This window comes from Mus pahari, chromosome 1 (assembly GCF_900095145.1).
Source record: "Mus pahari chromosome 1, PAHARI_EIJ_v1.1, whole genome shotgun sequence".
Lineage (NCBI taxonomy): Eukaryota > Metazoa > Chordata > Mammalia > Rodentia > Muridae > Mus > Mus pahari.
Genome location: NC_034590.1, coordinates 128737197 through 128753398, shown reverse-complemented (window position 1 = coordinate 128753398; position 16202 = coordinate 128737197). Strand labels below are relative to the sequence as shown.

The 16202-nt window shown below is 36.8% G+C and overlaps 1 protein-coding gene across 4 annotated transcripts in view; it reads left to right on the top strand.

Moving 5' to 3' along the window:
* Nucleotides 1-16202, top strand: part of Vps13a (vacuolar protein sorting 13 homolog A) — a 197325-nt gene that overhangs the window by 42865 nt on the left and 138258 nt on the right. For all 4 annotated transcript variants that reach the window (XM_029542348.1, XM_021191562.2, XM_029542349.1 and 1 more), the window contains exons 14-20: nt 159-221; nt 689-818; nt 1981-2075; nt 2364-2506; nt 5315-5501; nt 5587-5701; nt 15075-15211. In XM_029542348.1, coding sequence (XP_029398208.1) covers nt 159-221; nt 689-818; nt 1981-2075; nt 2364-2506; nt 5315-5501; nt 5587-5701; nt 15075-15211 — 870 coding nt within the window. The remainder of the gene's footprint in view (nt 1-158; nt 222-688; nt 819-1980; nt 2076-2363; nt 2507-5314; nt 5502-5586; nt 5702-15074; nt 15212-16202) is intronic.

Below are 16202 nucleotides of genomic sequence, written 5' to 3'. Positions count from 1 at the left end.
ATGTAAATAAATCTTGCATCCCAGAATGTAAGAGATAACATACTGATGGTTTTCTATTTTCTGTTTCCCACTGTTTTACCTTAGTGTAGTAGCTTATATTCTAAAGTTGAATATGTAAAATTAATATACAGTTAACACATTTTTCCTTATATTTTCAGGAGTTGGAGAAAACTTTGGATGTTTTTAATATAACCATAGCTAGACAACAGGCAGAAGTTGAGGTAATTTCAGATTATCATTAAATTAATAAAAATAAATCAAATGTATTAATATGACAGCTAATGTAATATCATTATTATTGTGCAAAACACTGTTTTCTGGAGAGTTCAGATGTGCTTTTTGTGTGTTAAGAAAATGTTATATACGTTTTTGTAACACTTGCTAAAATAAGACAAAAATTGCTTGTAAGTTATTGGGCTTATAAAACTTCAGAGTTCATATGTAGAGGCAAAGTTAATTCCACCTGCCTGCAATTTCTGTATCTTGTTAGGCCACAGGGAGAACCATGTATTATTCCAAAGCCTTGTTTGGTAAATGTTACAGCTACTGTATTATATTGTTAGTATATACATTTATTTACATTTTTTCAATTCAAAATAGATTCATTTTGGAAATATCCTGCTTCCATTTCTTTTGATTGCTAAAGCAAGGATGCTTTCTTTTCTATTGGAAAATTTTCTAATTTTAGGTAAAGAAAGCTGGATATAAAATTTACAAAGAAGGAGTAAAAGATCCAGAAGATAATGCAGGATGGTTTGGCTGGTTGTGGACTTGGTCAGGATCAAATGCCAATCAACAACAAGATGTTAAACCTGGAAGTATGTTCATTTCATTTTACATTAGTATAGTTAATCAAGTGTTGACAAAGTTTTTCAAAAAGTTTTCCTATTAAAACAGATGAAAATATGTATTCATGATGTTAAATTGTTAATTATAAAATTACTATTATCTTCAAATATATGTTTAATCAAATAGTTGGAACAACCCTCCTGATGCTGCAGAAGAGCTGTACAGCGGGTGCAGTTGGTGCAGCTCACTCAGTGGAGTAAAAGATAAACACAAACTGCACAGTGCTCTAAGCCACTGGAAAGCTTTTTTGAAGTTACTTGTTTGGAAGATTTTTTTTTTCTTCCCTCTCTTTTTGGGTGTGTATGTGTACTTGCCATGCAGTAAGCCCAGGGCTTTGCTTATATGCTGTCATGCACTGTACCACTGAGTTGCTGCCTCAGCTCCTTCACCATTTTCTGTAAACAGGTTTTTGTTTTTTGCTGTGAGGTCTTTGTTTGTTGCTGCAGCTGAGCTTAATTGCCTAGTCTTTCTGACTCAGACTCTGGATAGCTGGGATTACTGACAGTACAATTTTTACTCAAATAATGAAGATGATAGCATTGCAGTGTTAGGGACTGTATCCTGGCTGTATCACTTGTTGGAAGCATGATTAAGTTAGGTGTGCTAATTCTATTTTATCCATCTGCAAATTGAGAGAAAATTAAGATAGTATATTTACCACTTTGTATTGATTAATGCAATACCAGTAAGTTTTTGCTTAAAACATTGAAAAAATTATATTGCCAAAGTTTTGATTAGTAACTTCAGAATCATTTCTAAAATTGCCAACACAAATATATAAGAATTACTTATAAAAGATATTATAATAACAATAAAATTTGTGGGCCAGCAAGATGTCTGAGTAGGTAATGTATTTGTTTCCAAATTTCGTGATCTGTATCTGATCCTTAGGTCCCACACAATAGGAGAGAATCAACTCTTTAAAATTGTTCTCTGACCTTCACACACACACTCTGTGGTGAACACACATACACACACACACACACACACACACACACACACACACACACAGAAACACACAAACACAAATAAGACAAAAATCTAAAATGCATTTATTCATGATGCTAGATAAATTATGTTTGTTTTACATTGTCAGTAGTGAGACCATACTGCACTTATTTATGATTTTAGTTCTGGAAGAAATGTTGACACCTGAAGAAAAGTCGTTACTTTATGAAGCAATTGGTTATAGTGAAACAGCAGTTGATCCAACCTTGCCAAAAACAGTAAGATAGTTTTCTTGCTTTATATCTTTTAATGTTAGATGTGCCTGCTCTAATTCTTACAGCAATTATATGTTGCTAACTTTTTGTGTGATATTTTTGGTATTTATAAATACAGCATTTATCTTAATTTCCAAACTATGGACAAAATTATTATTGTAGTGATTTCTTTGGTAGATGAAGGATTGCTTTTGGTTTTGAGAACATAGGAGTTACACAAATAAGATTGTTTTGTTTATGCATCTCTCCTCTCCTCATCCTCACCACTATTTTATTCTGAATATTCTCTAGTTTGAAGCCTTGAAGTTTTTTGTTCACTTGAAAAGCATGTCTGTTGCTCTAAGAGAAAATCACCAAAAGCCAGAGCTATTAAACGTTGTAGTGGAAGGACTTAGTACTTCTGTTGTGCAAAGACCAGGAGCACAAGCCATAAAGTAAGTAAATTTATTTTCTTTATAGGTTATGTAGCACTAATCTGAATGTGAAATTCAGAATTTTCAAATGTTTTGACTCTTGACAGGGTAATTCCTCATTTGATTTGGTGTGGTGTAGAAACACAGGCACACTAAAAATGTTGTGTAAAATTAACTTTAGACTATAAATGTTAGGTATGTGTAAAGTATAAATTCCATGCTTATACCTAGGTCCAATCTCAAAGAGATCACATCCTCTATATGGAAATATTTAAAATTTTCCCTAAAATCTGGAATTTGGTTCTAAGCATTTTACATAAGGTGGATACTTAGTCTATATCTTTTTTTTTTTTTTTTTTTTTTTGGTCAGCCTATGTCATGAGCAGGCCCATTTTCTAGCTTGGATCAGTTGATAGCTGACACAGTGGTTCTTTGGATAACACAATTATGTCATGTGTCCTTTTTAGTGACTGAAAAGTAGTCAAAGACTCAGGCTGGAAGTAGGGCCTCCTCTCCATGTCTTCATTCAGCTTATCAAGGTTTTCATCAGTATGTTGTGCTCTGAGCATCCTTCGCCATGAAAAAACAAAACCAAAACAAAACAAACAAATGTTGCCTTTCTTTGTTGGGACACTTATATTTTTGAAGGGTCATTTTAACCACATGACAATTTTAATTATTGGTTAGCTTTGGAACATTTTAAATAGGATAAGACTCCACTATGTCAGTAAAAGAGTTCTTAGACTGGTCAATAATTTTCTTTAAAAACTGAACAACAATAAGATATGGTGGGGATTGCTGGGAAATAGTGCTCGCTGCACCCTGAGTTTGATTCCCAGATCCCTTGTCAGAAGCTGCGGTGGGAGTGAGCAGCCTGCAGTCCTAGAGCAGGCAGTAGACACAGGGAGATCCTTGAAGCTTACTCCAGCCAGCCCAGTTGAATTGGTGATCCCTGAGTGCCAATGGGAGACTGTCTCAAAAAAAAAAAAAAAAAAAAAAAAGCCAAGGTGGATAGTGTTTCAGCTCTGTCTTAAGAAGTATCAGGGTAAGGTTGGAGTTTAGCTTTCAGACATTGTAGTCTTAAGTGCTGTGGCTTGTGAATCAGTGTACTCTTTTTGTGTGTTTGGGTGGTTAGACTTTATTGTGTACTGTGTAATTTTTTGAAATTATTAATGTATTCAGTAGAAAGTAACATGTTGATAAAGCATAGAACATTAAAGAAAAATTAAAAAGTAATATTTGCACCATGCAAAAGGAAACAACAAATGTTGCCACATTCAGCACAACTTCAGGTACAGACTGACTTGAGTGGTCAGCGAGTGAAGAAAAGAAAGACAGACAGACATTCAGGCAGGTAGACGGACAGATACAGGCTGGGTCTGGGAGAACTGGGCTCTCTGGTAAAGAAACTGCAGAACCCTAAAAGCCCAGTGCATTTATTATACACAGTTTGAACAGAGAGGCCGGGGTTACAGTGCAGCAGACCAAGGAGGCAGGCTTAGCTCATTAGTAGGAGCAGTCCCTGTAGGCTATAAATGCAGGGGGAGAATATAAATATACTTTCAACATCAGAACATGGAGCAGATGGAGGCTTTCCTACCCCTGTGTGCCTCAATTCTTCCATACTCCTCAGGGCAGAGGGCAGTCACCTTTGCCATTTTTCCAAGCAACTGAGGCTAAGCTCTGTGGCATAACTAGGCCATATCAAAAACACACAGTACTCAGGACTTCATACATTTAAGGCTTCCTTTACTCTCCACAAAACGTAGCTTGCTTTCTTTAATTTAATTTAATTTTTTTACTTACTCAGTTTACATCCCACTCACTGCCTCCTCCTTGGTCACTCCTCCCACAATCCTTCCCCTATTCCCCGCTCCTCTTCTCCTCTGAGCAGGTGGGGAACCCCCTGGGTATCCCCCCAATCCTGGTACTTTAAGCCTCTGAGAGGCCAGGTATTTCTCCCACTGAGGCCAGACAGGGCAGCCCAGCTAGAATATATCTCAGTATAGGCAATAGTGTTTGGGATAGCCTCTGCTCCAGTTGTTCAGGACCCACAGGAAAGTCAAGCTGCTCATCTGCTACATATGAACAGGGAGGCCTGGGTCCAGCCCAGGTATGTTCTTTGGTTGGTAGTTAACTCTGAGAGCCCCAAGGGTTCAGGTTAGTTGATTCTATTGGTCTTCCTGCGAAGTTCCTATCCCCTTCTGGCCTGCAATCCTTCCTCCTGTTCTTCCATAACAATCCCCAAGCTCAATCCTCTGGCTGTGGGTGTCTCTGTCTCTTTTTCTTTCTTTTAAACATGCTCCTCTGTCCACCTTGCTTCTCTTTGTTTTCCTGCCCTCTTCCTTCCCTCTTGTGTTATTGTTTTGGGTTTTTATTTTATTTTATTTTTTTACAGTCCAGTCCAGTCATTACTCCCCTCCCACAGTTCCTCAGCTAACTCCTCCTCCTCCCCACCCCCACCCCACCCCTCTCCCTCATGCCCCCTCATCCCCCACCCCCATGAAATTTTATATCCATGAAATTTTCCTTAAACAAAGGCACAGTATATATCTTATATATTTCTGTAAGCATTTTATGATGTTACCTCTTTAAATTTAGCTTGTGCCCCCTTCAAGTAAAGATATCAAATACCAGCTATCATAGCTCTTTAGTATAAAACTTAAGATGAATATAACTCTTAATGAAGTTATCTACTAAAATGTATTTTCTTTTATATGAACTGAGTAATAGAAATACAAAGAAAAATGTCTTTATTGTGTTTTATAGTTTTATAAGCTGATAAACTTTAAAATTATATTGACTCCTAATTTTTGTTCTTTTATACAGATTTGAAACCAAAATTGATTCATTTCATATTACTGGCTTACCAGATGATTTCAAAAAACCCCACCTACTGTCTTCATTGGATGATACGTCACTCTTCCAGATTACATTTGAGATAAATCCTTTAAATGAAACTGTTGCTCAGAGGTGCACCATAGAGGCTGAGCCTCTAGAGATAATATATGATGCAGTAAGCATTTTCTGTATTCCTAAGTTTCAGTATGTTTTTGTTCACTTTGAGTTGTGCTTCATGTTAGTGGTGCTTATTTTAACAGAGGACAGTCAATAGTATAGTGGAGTTCTTCAGACCTCCGAAAGATGTCCATCTAGCCCAACTCACTTCAGTAACTTTGACAAAACTTGAAGAATTTCGAGCAAAAACAGCAACAGGTAATTTGTGAATTAATAAAATATTAAAATTTTACTTTAAATGCATTTCTAGACTGGTTATAGTTGAGTAGAAAGTAATCCACTGCATTTGCCAGGTAGATGTAAGGAAAATTATTTTTTATACTCAGAACTTAATTTAATAATCACATTTAAGTTAATTGAAAGTTTTCACTTGGGTCTTTAGACCTCTGTCTGTGGTAGGAGGAGGCTCCCAGGTTTCATTCTTTTATAATGAACTCCAGAGTTTGGTGGATTAGGCTGAGGAATCAAAGTCGTGTCTTTTTGACTTCTCAAGGAGAATAAAAGGTATCAGTGTATAGTATCTCAGTTTGAATTTATACATTTTCATCTTTGTTTATTATCAATTTGTGCTTATTCTTCTAGTGTTTGCTACAGATTCCATTTATATTTCAAATTTCTGAATTTTGTTCCAGCTCATGTGTTGTGGAGTATGCAGTAGAAGCCAATCAAAAGTATTCATTAGTAAAGCTGCTGTTTTAGTCATTTTTCTCTTACCATATAGACAGATAGAACTCACAAATAAATGTAAATTCATTGTATCTAAATCCAGTAGCCAGTCAGATTTAGATTTTTTTTCTCCAAGACTACTCTATAAAAGTACTAAATCAGTAGATATCCACTATATAAAATTATAAAAATATCTTAGAAAGTTAAAGAAAAGAAAGTATAAAAATATATTTTAATATATTTTTAATCTTAGAAAACTAAAATTAACTTATTTTGGAATGGACTGACAACTCTTATCTGTTTAGTTTCTTTTTTCCCCTTCATTTTCATCTTTATTAATTTTTGTTGCATTACCCTGTATTATTTCCTTTTTTTCTTTCTTGTGTCGTTGACTTCATTCTTTGTAAATATTTCAGGTAAATGGGAGCATGCCCATATTTATCCTTTGTCTCTGATAAGAAAATGGAAATCTCCCACTTTGAAGTGGGAGATTCTCTGGTAGCTTGATACTTATTTTTGGTTGTCATCTTGCTGGGATAGAAGACACCTAGGAAATAGTGCATAACCTTTGAGTGTGCAAGTAAGGGTATTTCCAGAAAGGATTGACTGAGGCTGGAGACCTACCTGCCTTAATGTGTAGCACCATCCCATTGTCCTGGAGGGCCACATGAAAGGACAGCTGAAAACTAGAATGTAATAAAGGGGGAAAGGGAGAAAGCCACAGGTTACCTCTGCTTCCTGTCTGCCATGATGTGGACTTCTCTGAGCCACAGCTCTCTGAAACCATAGTCCTAGACAGATCCTTCCTTTGAGTTGTTTACTGTGTTGTTCTCCCTGTGACTGATGTCTAACACCTGAGTATGGCAGTAATAGAGATTGCTTTAAGTGTCTATCAAGAGCTCAGTTGATGTAGCTGTTGATAACTATGCTCAATTTTGGGACACACAGAAATCTAAGTGGATGTAATTAATTTTTCTTTTTTTTTTTTTGAAATTGAAAGTAGAGTTATTTTCATGTGATATATTCTGATGATGGTTCCCCTCTCTCATGGCCTTCTAGATCCTTTCCACCCTTCCAAGTCTGCACCTTTCTTTTTATTAAGAAAACAAACAGGCAAACAAATAAGGCAAACAAGGATAAAACAAAGTAAATGAACTAACAAAAAAGAAACAAAAAGCATGGGAGATACATACACCTTTAGAGACATACACACACAAACCCCATAAAAATAGAAAATTGGAAATCATAATATACTAGGGAAAGACCAGTAAGATTAAAAAAAATGTTGAATAAAGCAATATGAGACCAAAAAAAAAAAAAAACCCCACCAAAACAAAACCCACCAAAAATATGTTTGAGTTCCTTTTGTTTTGGCCATGTACTTAATTATGTGGGGCCAGCCTTTAAGTATGGTTTATGTATCCAGTGAGACTCCCTTGGAGAAACTAATTATTATTTGTTAATTGGTGATAGCTTCTTCAGAATGGCAGCTGTGTCTACCTCCCCATCTCAGTGATGGGACCCTGTCTTCTTTGGATCTGTGCAGGCCCTATCTGAGTTCACATGGGTATTAGTCCCGTTGTGTCTGGAAGATACTATTTCCATAATGTAATCCATCCCTGCTGGCTCTTAGTCTCCTCTTCAACATAGTTCCCTGATCCCTGAGGGTAAGGATTTGGTGAAGACTTCCTTTTTAGGTTTGATGTTCCAAGGTGTCTCATTCTCTGTGTTGTGGGTCTCTGTATTAGTTCCCATCTACTGCAGGAGGAAGCTTCTCTGATGATGACTGAGTGAGATACTGATTTACAGGTATAGAAAATGTTGTAAGTAATTTTACTGCTATATTACTTTAGCAGAACAGTAGTATTGTTTTTCTTCTGGGCCCATGGACTACCTAGTCTCAGATTCTTGACCACTGGAGCATTGTCAGGCACAAGATTCTTAGATTGGGCCTTAGATACAATCAGATAATGGTTGGTTACTTCTACAATGTTTGTGCTACTATTGCACAAGCATATCCTACAAACACGTCCCCCTTGTAGACTGGAGGGTTTGTAGTGGGTTGTTCATTTACCTTCTCCAGTGGTGTGCAGAGTACCTCCTAGTATTGTCAACACTAGTCAGTTGGGGTGAAGGCTCTAACTAGGCACCAACCAGCTCAACTTCTGTCTTCAGTGTGATTCGGAAGTAAGTGTTGTCTTCAGAAATGAGTCTTTACCATTAGTTTGTGGAGAGAAATATGTAAAGATTAAATAAGTTTTTTCCTTCTAGCCCCTGCTCCCAGAATGACTCTGAGACTAATTATTTATCAATAAATGCCTGGACCACAATCTTTGGCTCATTCCCCTACTAGCTCATAATTTATTTAACCCATTCAGACTATTCTATGTCTTCCACATGTTTAATTACCTCTCTTCAGCTTCATGTGTCCAAGTCTGGGGGATATATCTTTATTCTATTCTGAGTTCATCCACTTACTGGTTTATGTCTGACTCCTCAGCATTCCATCTCAAATCTTCCACACCTCTCACTATTCCCAGAATCCTATTTTACATCCTTGGTGTCCTCTCACATATTTCCTACCTCTGCTCATTGGCTGTAGGTTTTTTTATTGATTGGTGTTGCTTATAAGAGATTCCCTCTACAGACATAACATTGGCAATAACCTATGTTGTTTAGGGGTTTTTTGGGGCCCCTGTGGCCAACAATTCAATTAGATGTCACCTATTCCTGGCACTGGAGGTTTCATTCGGTTGCAAGAGATGTCTAGTTGGGACTTTGTTTCCTACCGTTATTTTGTGATTCTGTTCAGACTTCTTTCATATGTATACATTTAACGAAGCTTCTACCACAGTGAGTTTCTATGTAACCTCTCAAATGGTTCTTACTGTTAACTGTTCCACAGCCCACTTCATTTCATCTTCCCTATCCAGTATACTCAGTTTCTCTTTAACTGTGCATTCTGTTTGTCCTCATTTAAGAGATCCTTCCCTTCTACCTAGTTCCTTGCTCTGTACCTAACTCTAGTTATTCAGGTAATAGTACTCATTTTGGATACTTAAAAGCTTGCATCCACATAAAAGAGTATACATACCATATTCCACTTCTTCTGGTCTGGATTACCTCAGGATGATTTCTTTTCTAGCTCATTTACCTGCAATTTTCTTTTCTTTTTTTCTTTTTCTTTTTCTTTTTCTCTTTATTTCTTTTTTTTTTTCTTACTTTTTTTTAAATTTCAGACTTTTTTGTTTGATTTGTTTTGCTTTTGTAAAAGCCAAATAATATTCTTTTCATCTGTTGATGTACATCTAGACTGTTCCAATGTCTTGCTGTTATGAATAGAGCATCTGTGAACATGTTCGTGCAAATGTCTCTGTAGTAGGATATAGAGACTGTAGTAGTTTGAATATGCTTGGCTCAAGGAATGACACTATGTGGAGGTGTGGCCTTGTGGAGGAAGTGTGTCACTGGGGGCGTGGGCTTTAAGATCCTCATCCTAGCTGTCTGGAAGCCATTCTTCTTGTAGCAGCCTTCAGGTGAAGATATAGACTCAGCTCTTCGTGCGCCATGTCTGCCTAGACACTGCCATGCTCCTACCTAAATGTCTGAACCTGTAAGCCAGCCCCAATTAAGTGTTGTCTTTATAAGAGTTACCTTGGTCATGGTGTCTATTCATAGCTGTAAACCCTAACTAAGACAGAATCCTTTGGGTATATATTCATTTGAAGTTTTAATATTCTGTCTTTGTTCTTTATGTTAAATGTTATGATTATTATGCATTCTGGGGAATTTCTTTTGGTCCTGTCTGTTTGGTGTTTTATGTGCTTCTTGTATTTTGATTAGCACTTCCTTTTTTAGATTAGGAGAATTTTCTATGTTTTGTTTAAAAGCTAGGTTTCTTCTCTTCTTTATTCCTATCATTATAGATTTGGTCTTTCATGGTGTTCTTGATTTTTGTTCCTAGAAATTTTTAGACTTAAAATGTCTTTTGACTGATGTATCCCCCCCCCCCCTTTTTTTTTTTAACCTTGTCTTCTGAGATTCTGGCTTCCATGTCTTGTATGCTTGCCTCTGAGGTTTTTTTATTTGGTTGGTTGGTTGGTTCTTTTTACCTCCTAAATGTTTTATCTCAGTCTGGATTTTTGTTAGTAATTCTATTTATACTACCATGTCTTGAATTTGTTTATGCTATTTCATTCCACTGTTCATGCTTGCCTAGACTTTATTTTTTCCATTTATTTTATTTATTATTATTTTCTTTATTTACATTTCAAATGCTATCCCAAAAGTTCCCTATACCCTCCCCCTGTCCCTGCTCTCCTACCCACCCACTCCCACTATTTGGCCCTGGCCTTCCCCTATGCTGGGTCCTATAAAGTTTACAAGACCAAGGGGCCTCTCTTCCCAATGATAGCTGATTAGGCCATCTTCTGCTACATATGCAGTTAGAGACTCAAACTCAGGGGGTACTGGTTAGTTCATATTGTTGTTCCACCTACAGGGTTGCAGCCCCCTACAACTCCTTGGGTACTTTCTCTAGCTCCTCTATTGGGGGCCCTGTGTTCCATCCAATAGCTGACTGTGAGCATCCACTTCTGTGTTTGCCAGGCACTGGCATAGCCTCACAAGTGGCCGCTATATCAGGATCCCTTCAGCAGAATCTTGCTGGCATGTCCATTAGTATCTGGGTTTGGTGGCTGATGGATTCCCGGATGGGGTAGTCTCTGGATAGTCCATCTTTTCATCTTAGCTCTAAATTTTGTCTCTGTACCTATATCCTTTCATGGGTATTTTGTTCCTTATTCTAAGGAGGAATGAAGTATCCACACAATGGTCATCCTTCTTCGTTTTCCTGTGTTTTGCAAAATGTATCTTGGGTATTCTAAGTTTCTGGGCTAATATCTGCTTATCAGTGAGTGTATATCTAGTGACTTCTTTTGTGATTGGGTTACCTCACTAAGGATGATATCCTCCAGATACATCCAATTTGCCCAAGAATTTCATAAATTCATTGTTTTGAATAGCTGAGTAGTACTCCATTGTGTAAATGTACCACAGTTTCTGTATCCATTCCTCTATTGAGGGACATCTGGGTTCTTTCCAGCTTCTGGCTATTATAAATAAAGCTGCTATGAACATAGTGGAGCATGTGTCCTTATTACCAGTTGGAAGATCTTCTGGGTATATGCCCAGAAGAGGTATTGTTGGGTCCTCCGGTAGTAATATGTCCAATTTTCTGAGGAACCGCCAGACTGATTTTCAGAGTGGTTGTACAGCTTGCAATCCCACCAGCAATGGAGGAGTGTTCCTATTTCTCCACAACCTCGCCAGCATCTGCTGTCACCTGAATTTTTAATCTTAGCCATTCTGACTGGTGTGAGATGGAATCTCAGGGTTGTTTTGATTTGCATTTCCCCGATGACTAAGGATGTTGAACATTTTTTCAGGTGTTTCTCAGCTATTCGGTATTCCTCAGTTGAGAATTCTTTGTTTAGCTCTGTACCCCATTTTTAATGGGGTTATTTGAATTTCTGGAGTCCAGCTTCTTGAGCTCTTTGTATATATTGGATATTAGTCCTCCATCAGATTTATTGCCTAGATTTTATTAAGAGATTTATTCATATCCTCTTAACGTCCTCAAAGATATTCATGGTTGTTATTTTCAGGCCCAAGTCCTATTCTTCAGTTATACTTCCTTTCGCAGGGTCTGCTGCAGTGGAGTTACTACAGTCTGAGGGAGTCATGTCTTGGCCGTTTTTGTGATTTGTAGGTTGAGATGACAGAGGTGATTATAGGTGTTGATATCTGGGTTAGTCTTTACTGGGTAGATGTTTCATTCCCTGCTCTCTGCTGCCCTCTCTGGATCCCAGGAATGTTTGATGGTTGTGTGTTGCCTGGTAGAGGAGAGAGAGGGTGCTTCCTCAGGTTGATGGGTGGCAGACAGAAATAGAGGTCAGCTCGTAGAAAGCCTGAGGGGGCATCAGGAAAGAGCTAAGGGGAAGTTGTTCACACCTTGAGGTACGATTTCCAGGGAACTGGAGGTGTGGTGGGAAGAGGGGATTCTGTAAGTAGGTTGCATTAAGGCATAGATTATCTGGAGAGACAAGGATGAAGGGGCTAGGTAGACCCTGGGTCTGAACCAAGAGTTGGAGTCTCCAGTGAATGGGGCAGGGGAACCTGTAAGAAGGTTGTTATTCAGCTGAGGGTGAGAGTAATATGACAAGAAGGATAGTATAATTCACTTATGTGAGTACCTGCAAGATGGGACCACTGTGGATGGCTAGCCGAAAGTATTTTCTGAGTATGGGTGACTGACACAAAGCAGGGAGAGAGGGAGGGAAGCTGGATGCACAACAAGACTTGGAAGAGTCCTCTATATTAAGCAGCTTTACATCACCCACCTAGAAAAAAACCTTTAGAATTTCTTTAAAATGACAGTTTTTATATTTTCAGGAAAAGCTGCTCCCAATATAGACTACTTATTCTATACATATACAAGTATATTTTTAGATACAAGCATTTTTAAACTGTTTATCATCATCATCATCATCATTTTGAGACAAAGCCTCACTATGTAGCATAGGCTAACCTAAAAGTATCCATTCTTATTCTCTCAAGTGCTAGAATTATAGGGTTACACCACTTTGTCTGGAAAATTAATCAACTTAATTCTTTTTCTTTCACATACATCATTATTATATTTGATACTGGGTATTTGTTTTTAAAGCTTTACTTTTCTCTGTTATTGTATATATAACATAGATATTTACTAAAGCTCCTGACTATATTCAAACATATATTCTTAATAAGTCCTTGGTCTTAAAAATTAAAATTCTGATGTGTTCCTACATTTATGCATTTTCTACTTTAACCCTTAATGATAAATTAACATAGTGTTACAAAACATTAAATTGTTTTTTTGGAAGATTTGCTTTTGTAGGACAGAAGTAGATCACGATAATGGGAGATGTGTGACTTGCTCAAGTATTGAACTTTCTGAGTTAGTTACTTTATAAACATCATTAGACATTTCTGAAGCATGCTCTGTGATTCAGTGACTCTTCTTACACTCTGGTAATAGTTCTTAACCTAGACATACTCTGAGAAAAGAAATTACATATATCCTTGATCTGGATAGCAGGGCTTAGACAATAATTAAACCTTATCCTTTTTGGTACATTACTTTCCATTACAGTTGAGGTTGTAATGAACATCTGGTTGTGCTGGCTAGTTTTATGTTAACTTGACACATGCTAGAGACATACCTAGGAAGAGGAAATCTTGATTGGGGAAAATGCCTTCCTAAGACTGACCTAGAGGCCAGTCTGGGGGATATTTTCTTGAGTGATGATTTGTGTGTAAGAGCCCAGCTCGTTGTGGATTTTGCCATCCCTGGGCAGGTGATCCTGAGTGTTCTAAGAAAGAAAACTGAGCTAACCATGAGGAGCAAGGCAGTAATCGACTATCCTCCATGACCCTTGCTTTGATTCCTACCCTCACTTTTTTCATGATATACTTTGATATCAAATAAATTCTTTCCTCATAAAGTTGCCTTTGATCATGGTGTTTTATTATAGCAACTTAGAAAAATAAATGAGATTAGTATGCTAATTCCATATGTAGGAATGAGTTAAATTTGTTAGAAGATGATGATGGGCTAAGTGAATGCAGTACCTAAGTAATAAGAAAATTGGGTTTTCTGTTGTTCTGGTTTCCATGTGGGTTTGTGGAAGATGAATTAATGACTGGGGGCTTTTCATCACTGTCATAAACTCAGTAAGCTATGTGTCATTCAGATGTATTAGACTCCTGAATTGGGAAAAGTCTAAACAAATTTTAATAGATACAAATAAATGATTTCTACCACTTAATATTTTAAAGAGTTTGGTTTTTTTTTTTTTCCTGTATTTCACCTAAATTAACTATCTGGTTTTAGAACCATTTTTTTTTTTTTTTTTTTTTTTTTTTTTTTTTTTTTTGGTGGCTGTTGATGTGGATCAGTTGAGGACTTGTGTTTGGATTCCCAGATCCCAAGGTAGAAAAGTATCTTTCACAAAGACAAAAACCCATATCAAAAGCCAGGGGTCATCATGTTCCCCTGTAATCACAGCAATAGCGAGATGGAGTGGGGAAAAAAGATGTTCCTCTGGAAATTACAATAGCCTACTGGGTCTTATTGCAGGCCAGTTAGAGATCCTGTCTCAAAAGTGGATGTTGTCTGAGGACAACAGGACAAATTGTCCTCTAATCTCTTCAGTACACATGCTATGCATGCCCCCCATTTTTGTAGCTCAGAGATTTAGAGCACTGGATAACCTTCTACAGGACTTGAATTCAGTTCCCAAAACCACTTGGAACTCTAGTTACAGGATATCCAATGGTCTCTTTTTTGCCTCCATTGGGATCTGGAGGCATACAGACTTATAAACATAAGTAAAAACAAAATATTTTTTAAAACTGTCCCTAAGGCCCCCATTTATTATTTTGGGGGGGGTTCTCCAATTCTGTTTTTTTAATTAGTTGTGTGTGTATCGATCATTTACAGAAGATGTAAATTTACAATGTTTTTTACTCTAGGTTTTTTTTGTTTGTTTGTTGTATTTTTTATTTTTGAAGAGTAAAACACTTAGGTATGACTTTGAAATCTATAAATACAATTCTCACTATATAGCCTTGGGTAGTTGAGAATTTAACTTGTAGATTAGGCTGGCCACAAACTCACAGAGATCAGCTTTCCTCAGTCTCCCCAATCTAAAGCTTGTCACCACACATGGCTTTTCTAGGGCACTTTAAAATCAGTACTGACTTTGTGTATTTTTAAATTGTATTACCAATTCATGTTTGTTGAATTTTTATAAAGGGAATTGTGAAAAGTACTCATTGCAAAGATTTAATCCTTTTACAGGTTTGCTGTATGTTATTGAAACAAAGAAAGTTCTTGATCTCAGAATCAATGTAAAGGCTTCATACGTTATTGTCCCACAATATGGAAATTTTAGCCCTACATCAAATCTACTTCTCTTGGATCTTGGTCATTTAAAGGTACACACTAATAAATGTTTGATTGATGATATGCCATGTATGATACTCTTGTTTAAAATGTACTTTGATTTTATTTATTAAGATTAACATGTTTTATGTGTGAGTGTTTTTCTGCATGTGTGTAGGTATACCACATACATGCACTGCCCAAGGAGGTCAGAAGAGGCTCCCAGAGTTCCTGGAGCTAGAGCTGCAGGCTGTTTGGAGCCACTATGTGTGTGCTGGGAACTGAACCCAGGTTCTCTAAAAGAACTGCAAGTGCTTTTAACTTTAGTGCTATCTCTCCAACCCCAGAATGTACACATTTAGATAGTTAATTAGGCTTATTGATATTTAAATATATAGCAGAGAAATAATCCTTGTGGTTGGTGAATAAATTTCAGTTCATCAGGTAGTTCTGGTCATCCCTGTATTTTCAAAATCAAAATTTTTTGAGACCTATAAGCCAGTGATAAATGTAAGAATTCTATTTATAGATTTGAAAGTTATTCCTAAGTTTTTTTACTCTTTAAATATTATTTGATTAAGAATAGAGACAGTTCTGGAAGTAATTATTTTTCTGAAATTTTTACATATATACACATGACATTTTAATTACATATATAAAGAATTAACACTTTAATAACTATTAAATAATTATAAGTTGAAAGATTCTTATTTTGTGTCATTTTCTTTTTGTATGAACATTTTCTTTCCAAAAGTTAAGTAGAAACATTTTTTTTATATTTCTGCATCTGAATTGTTCCGTATAGTACCCATTAGCATTATATAATTATTAAAGTTAAAGAAAAAGTAATTAATTAAAAATAAAAATTCACCTTCTGTTGAGTGTTTCCTAGTCAGAGCTGGTTAGTGGCTGCTGTGATGGACTGTCCAGAGGCACAGTATTTCTGTCATTCCCGTTCTATTGTTCATAGCCATTACATGCGGGAGAATAGCTGCAGAAGTCTGGAGACAGCTGAGGCTGACTTCCGGCTGCCTAAGAAGTTTG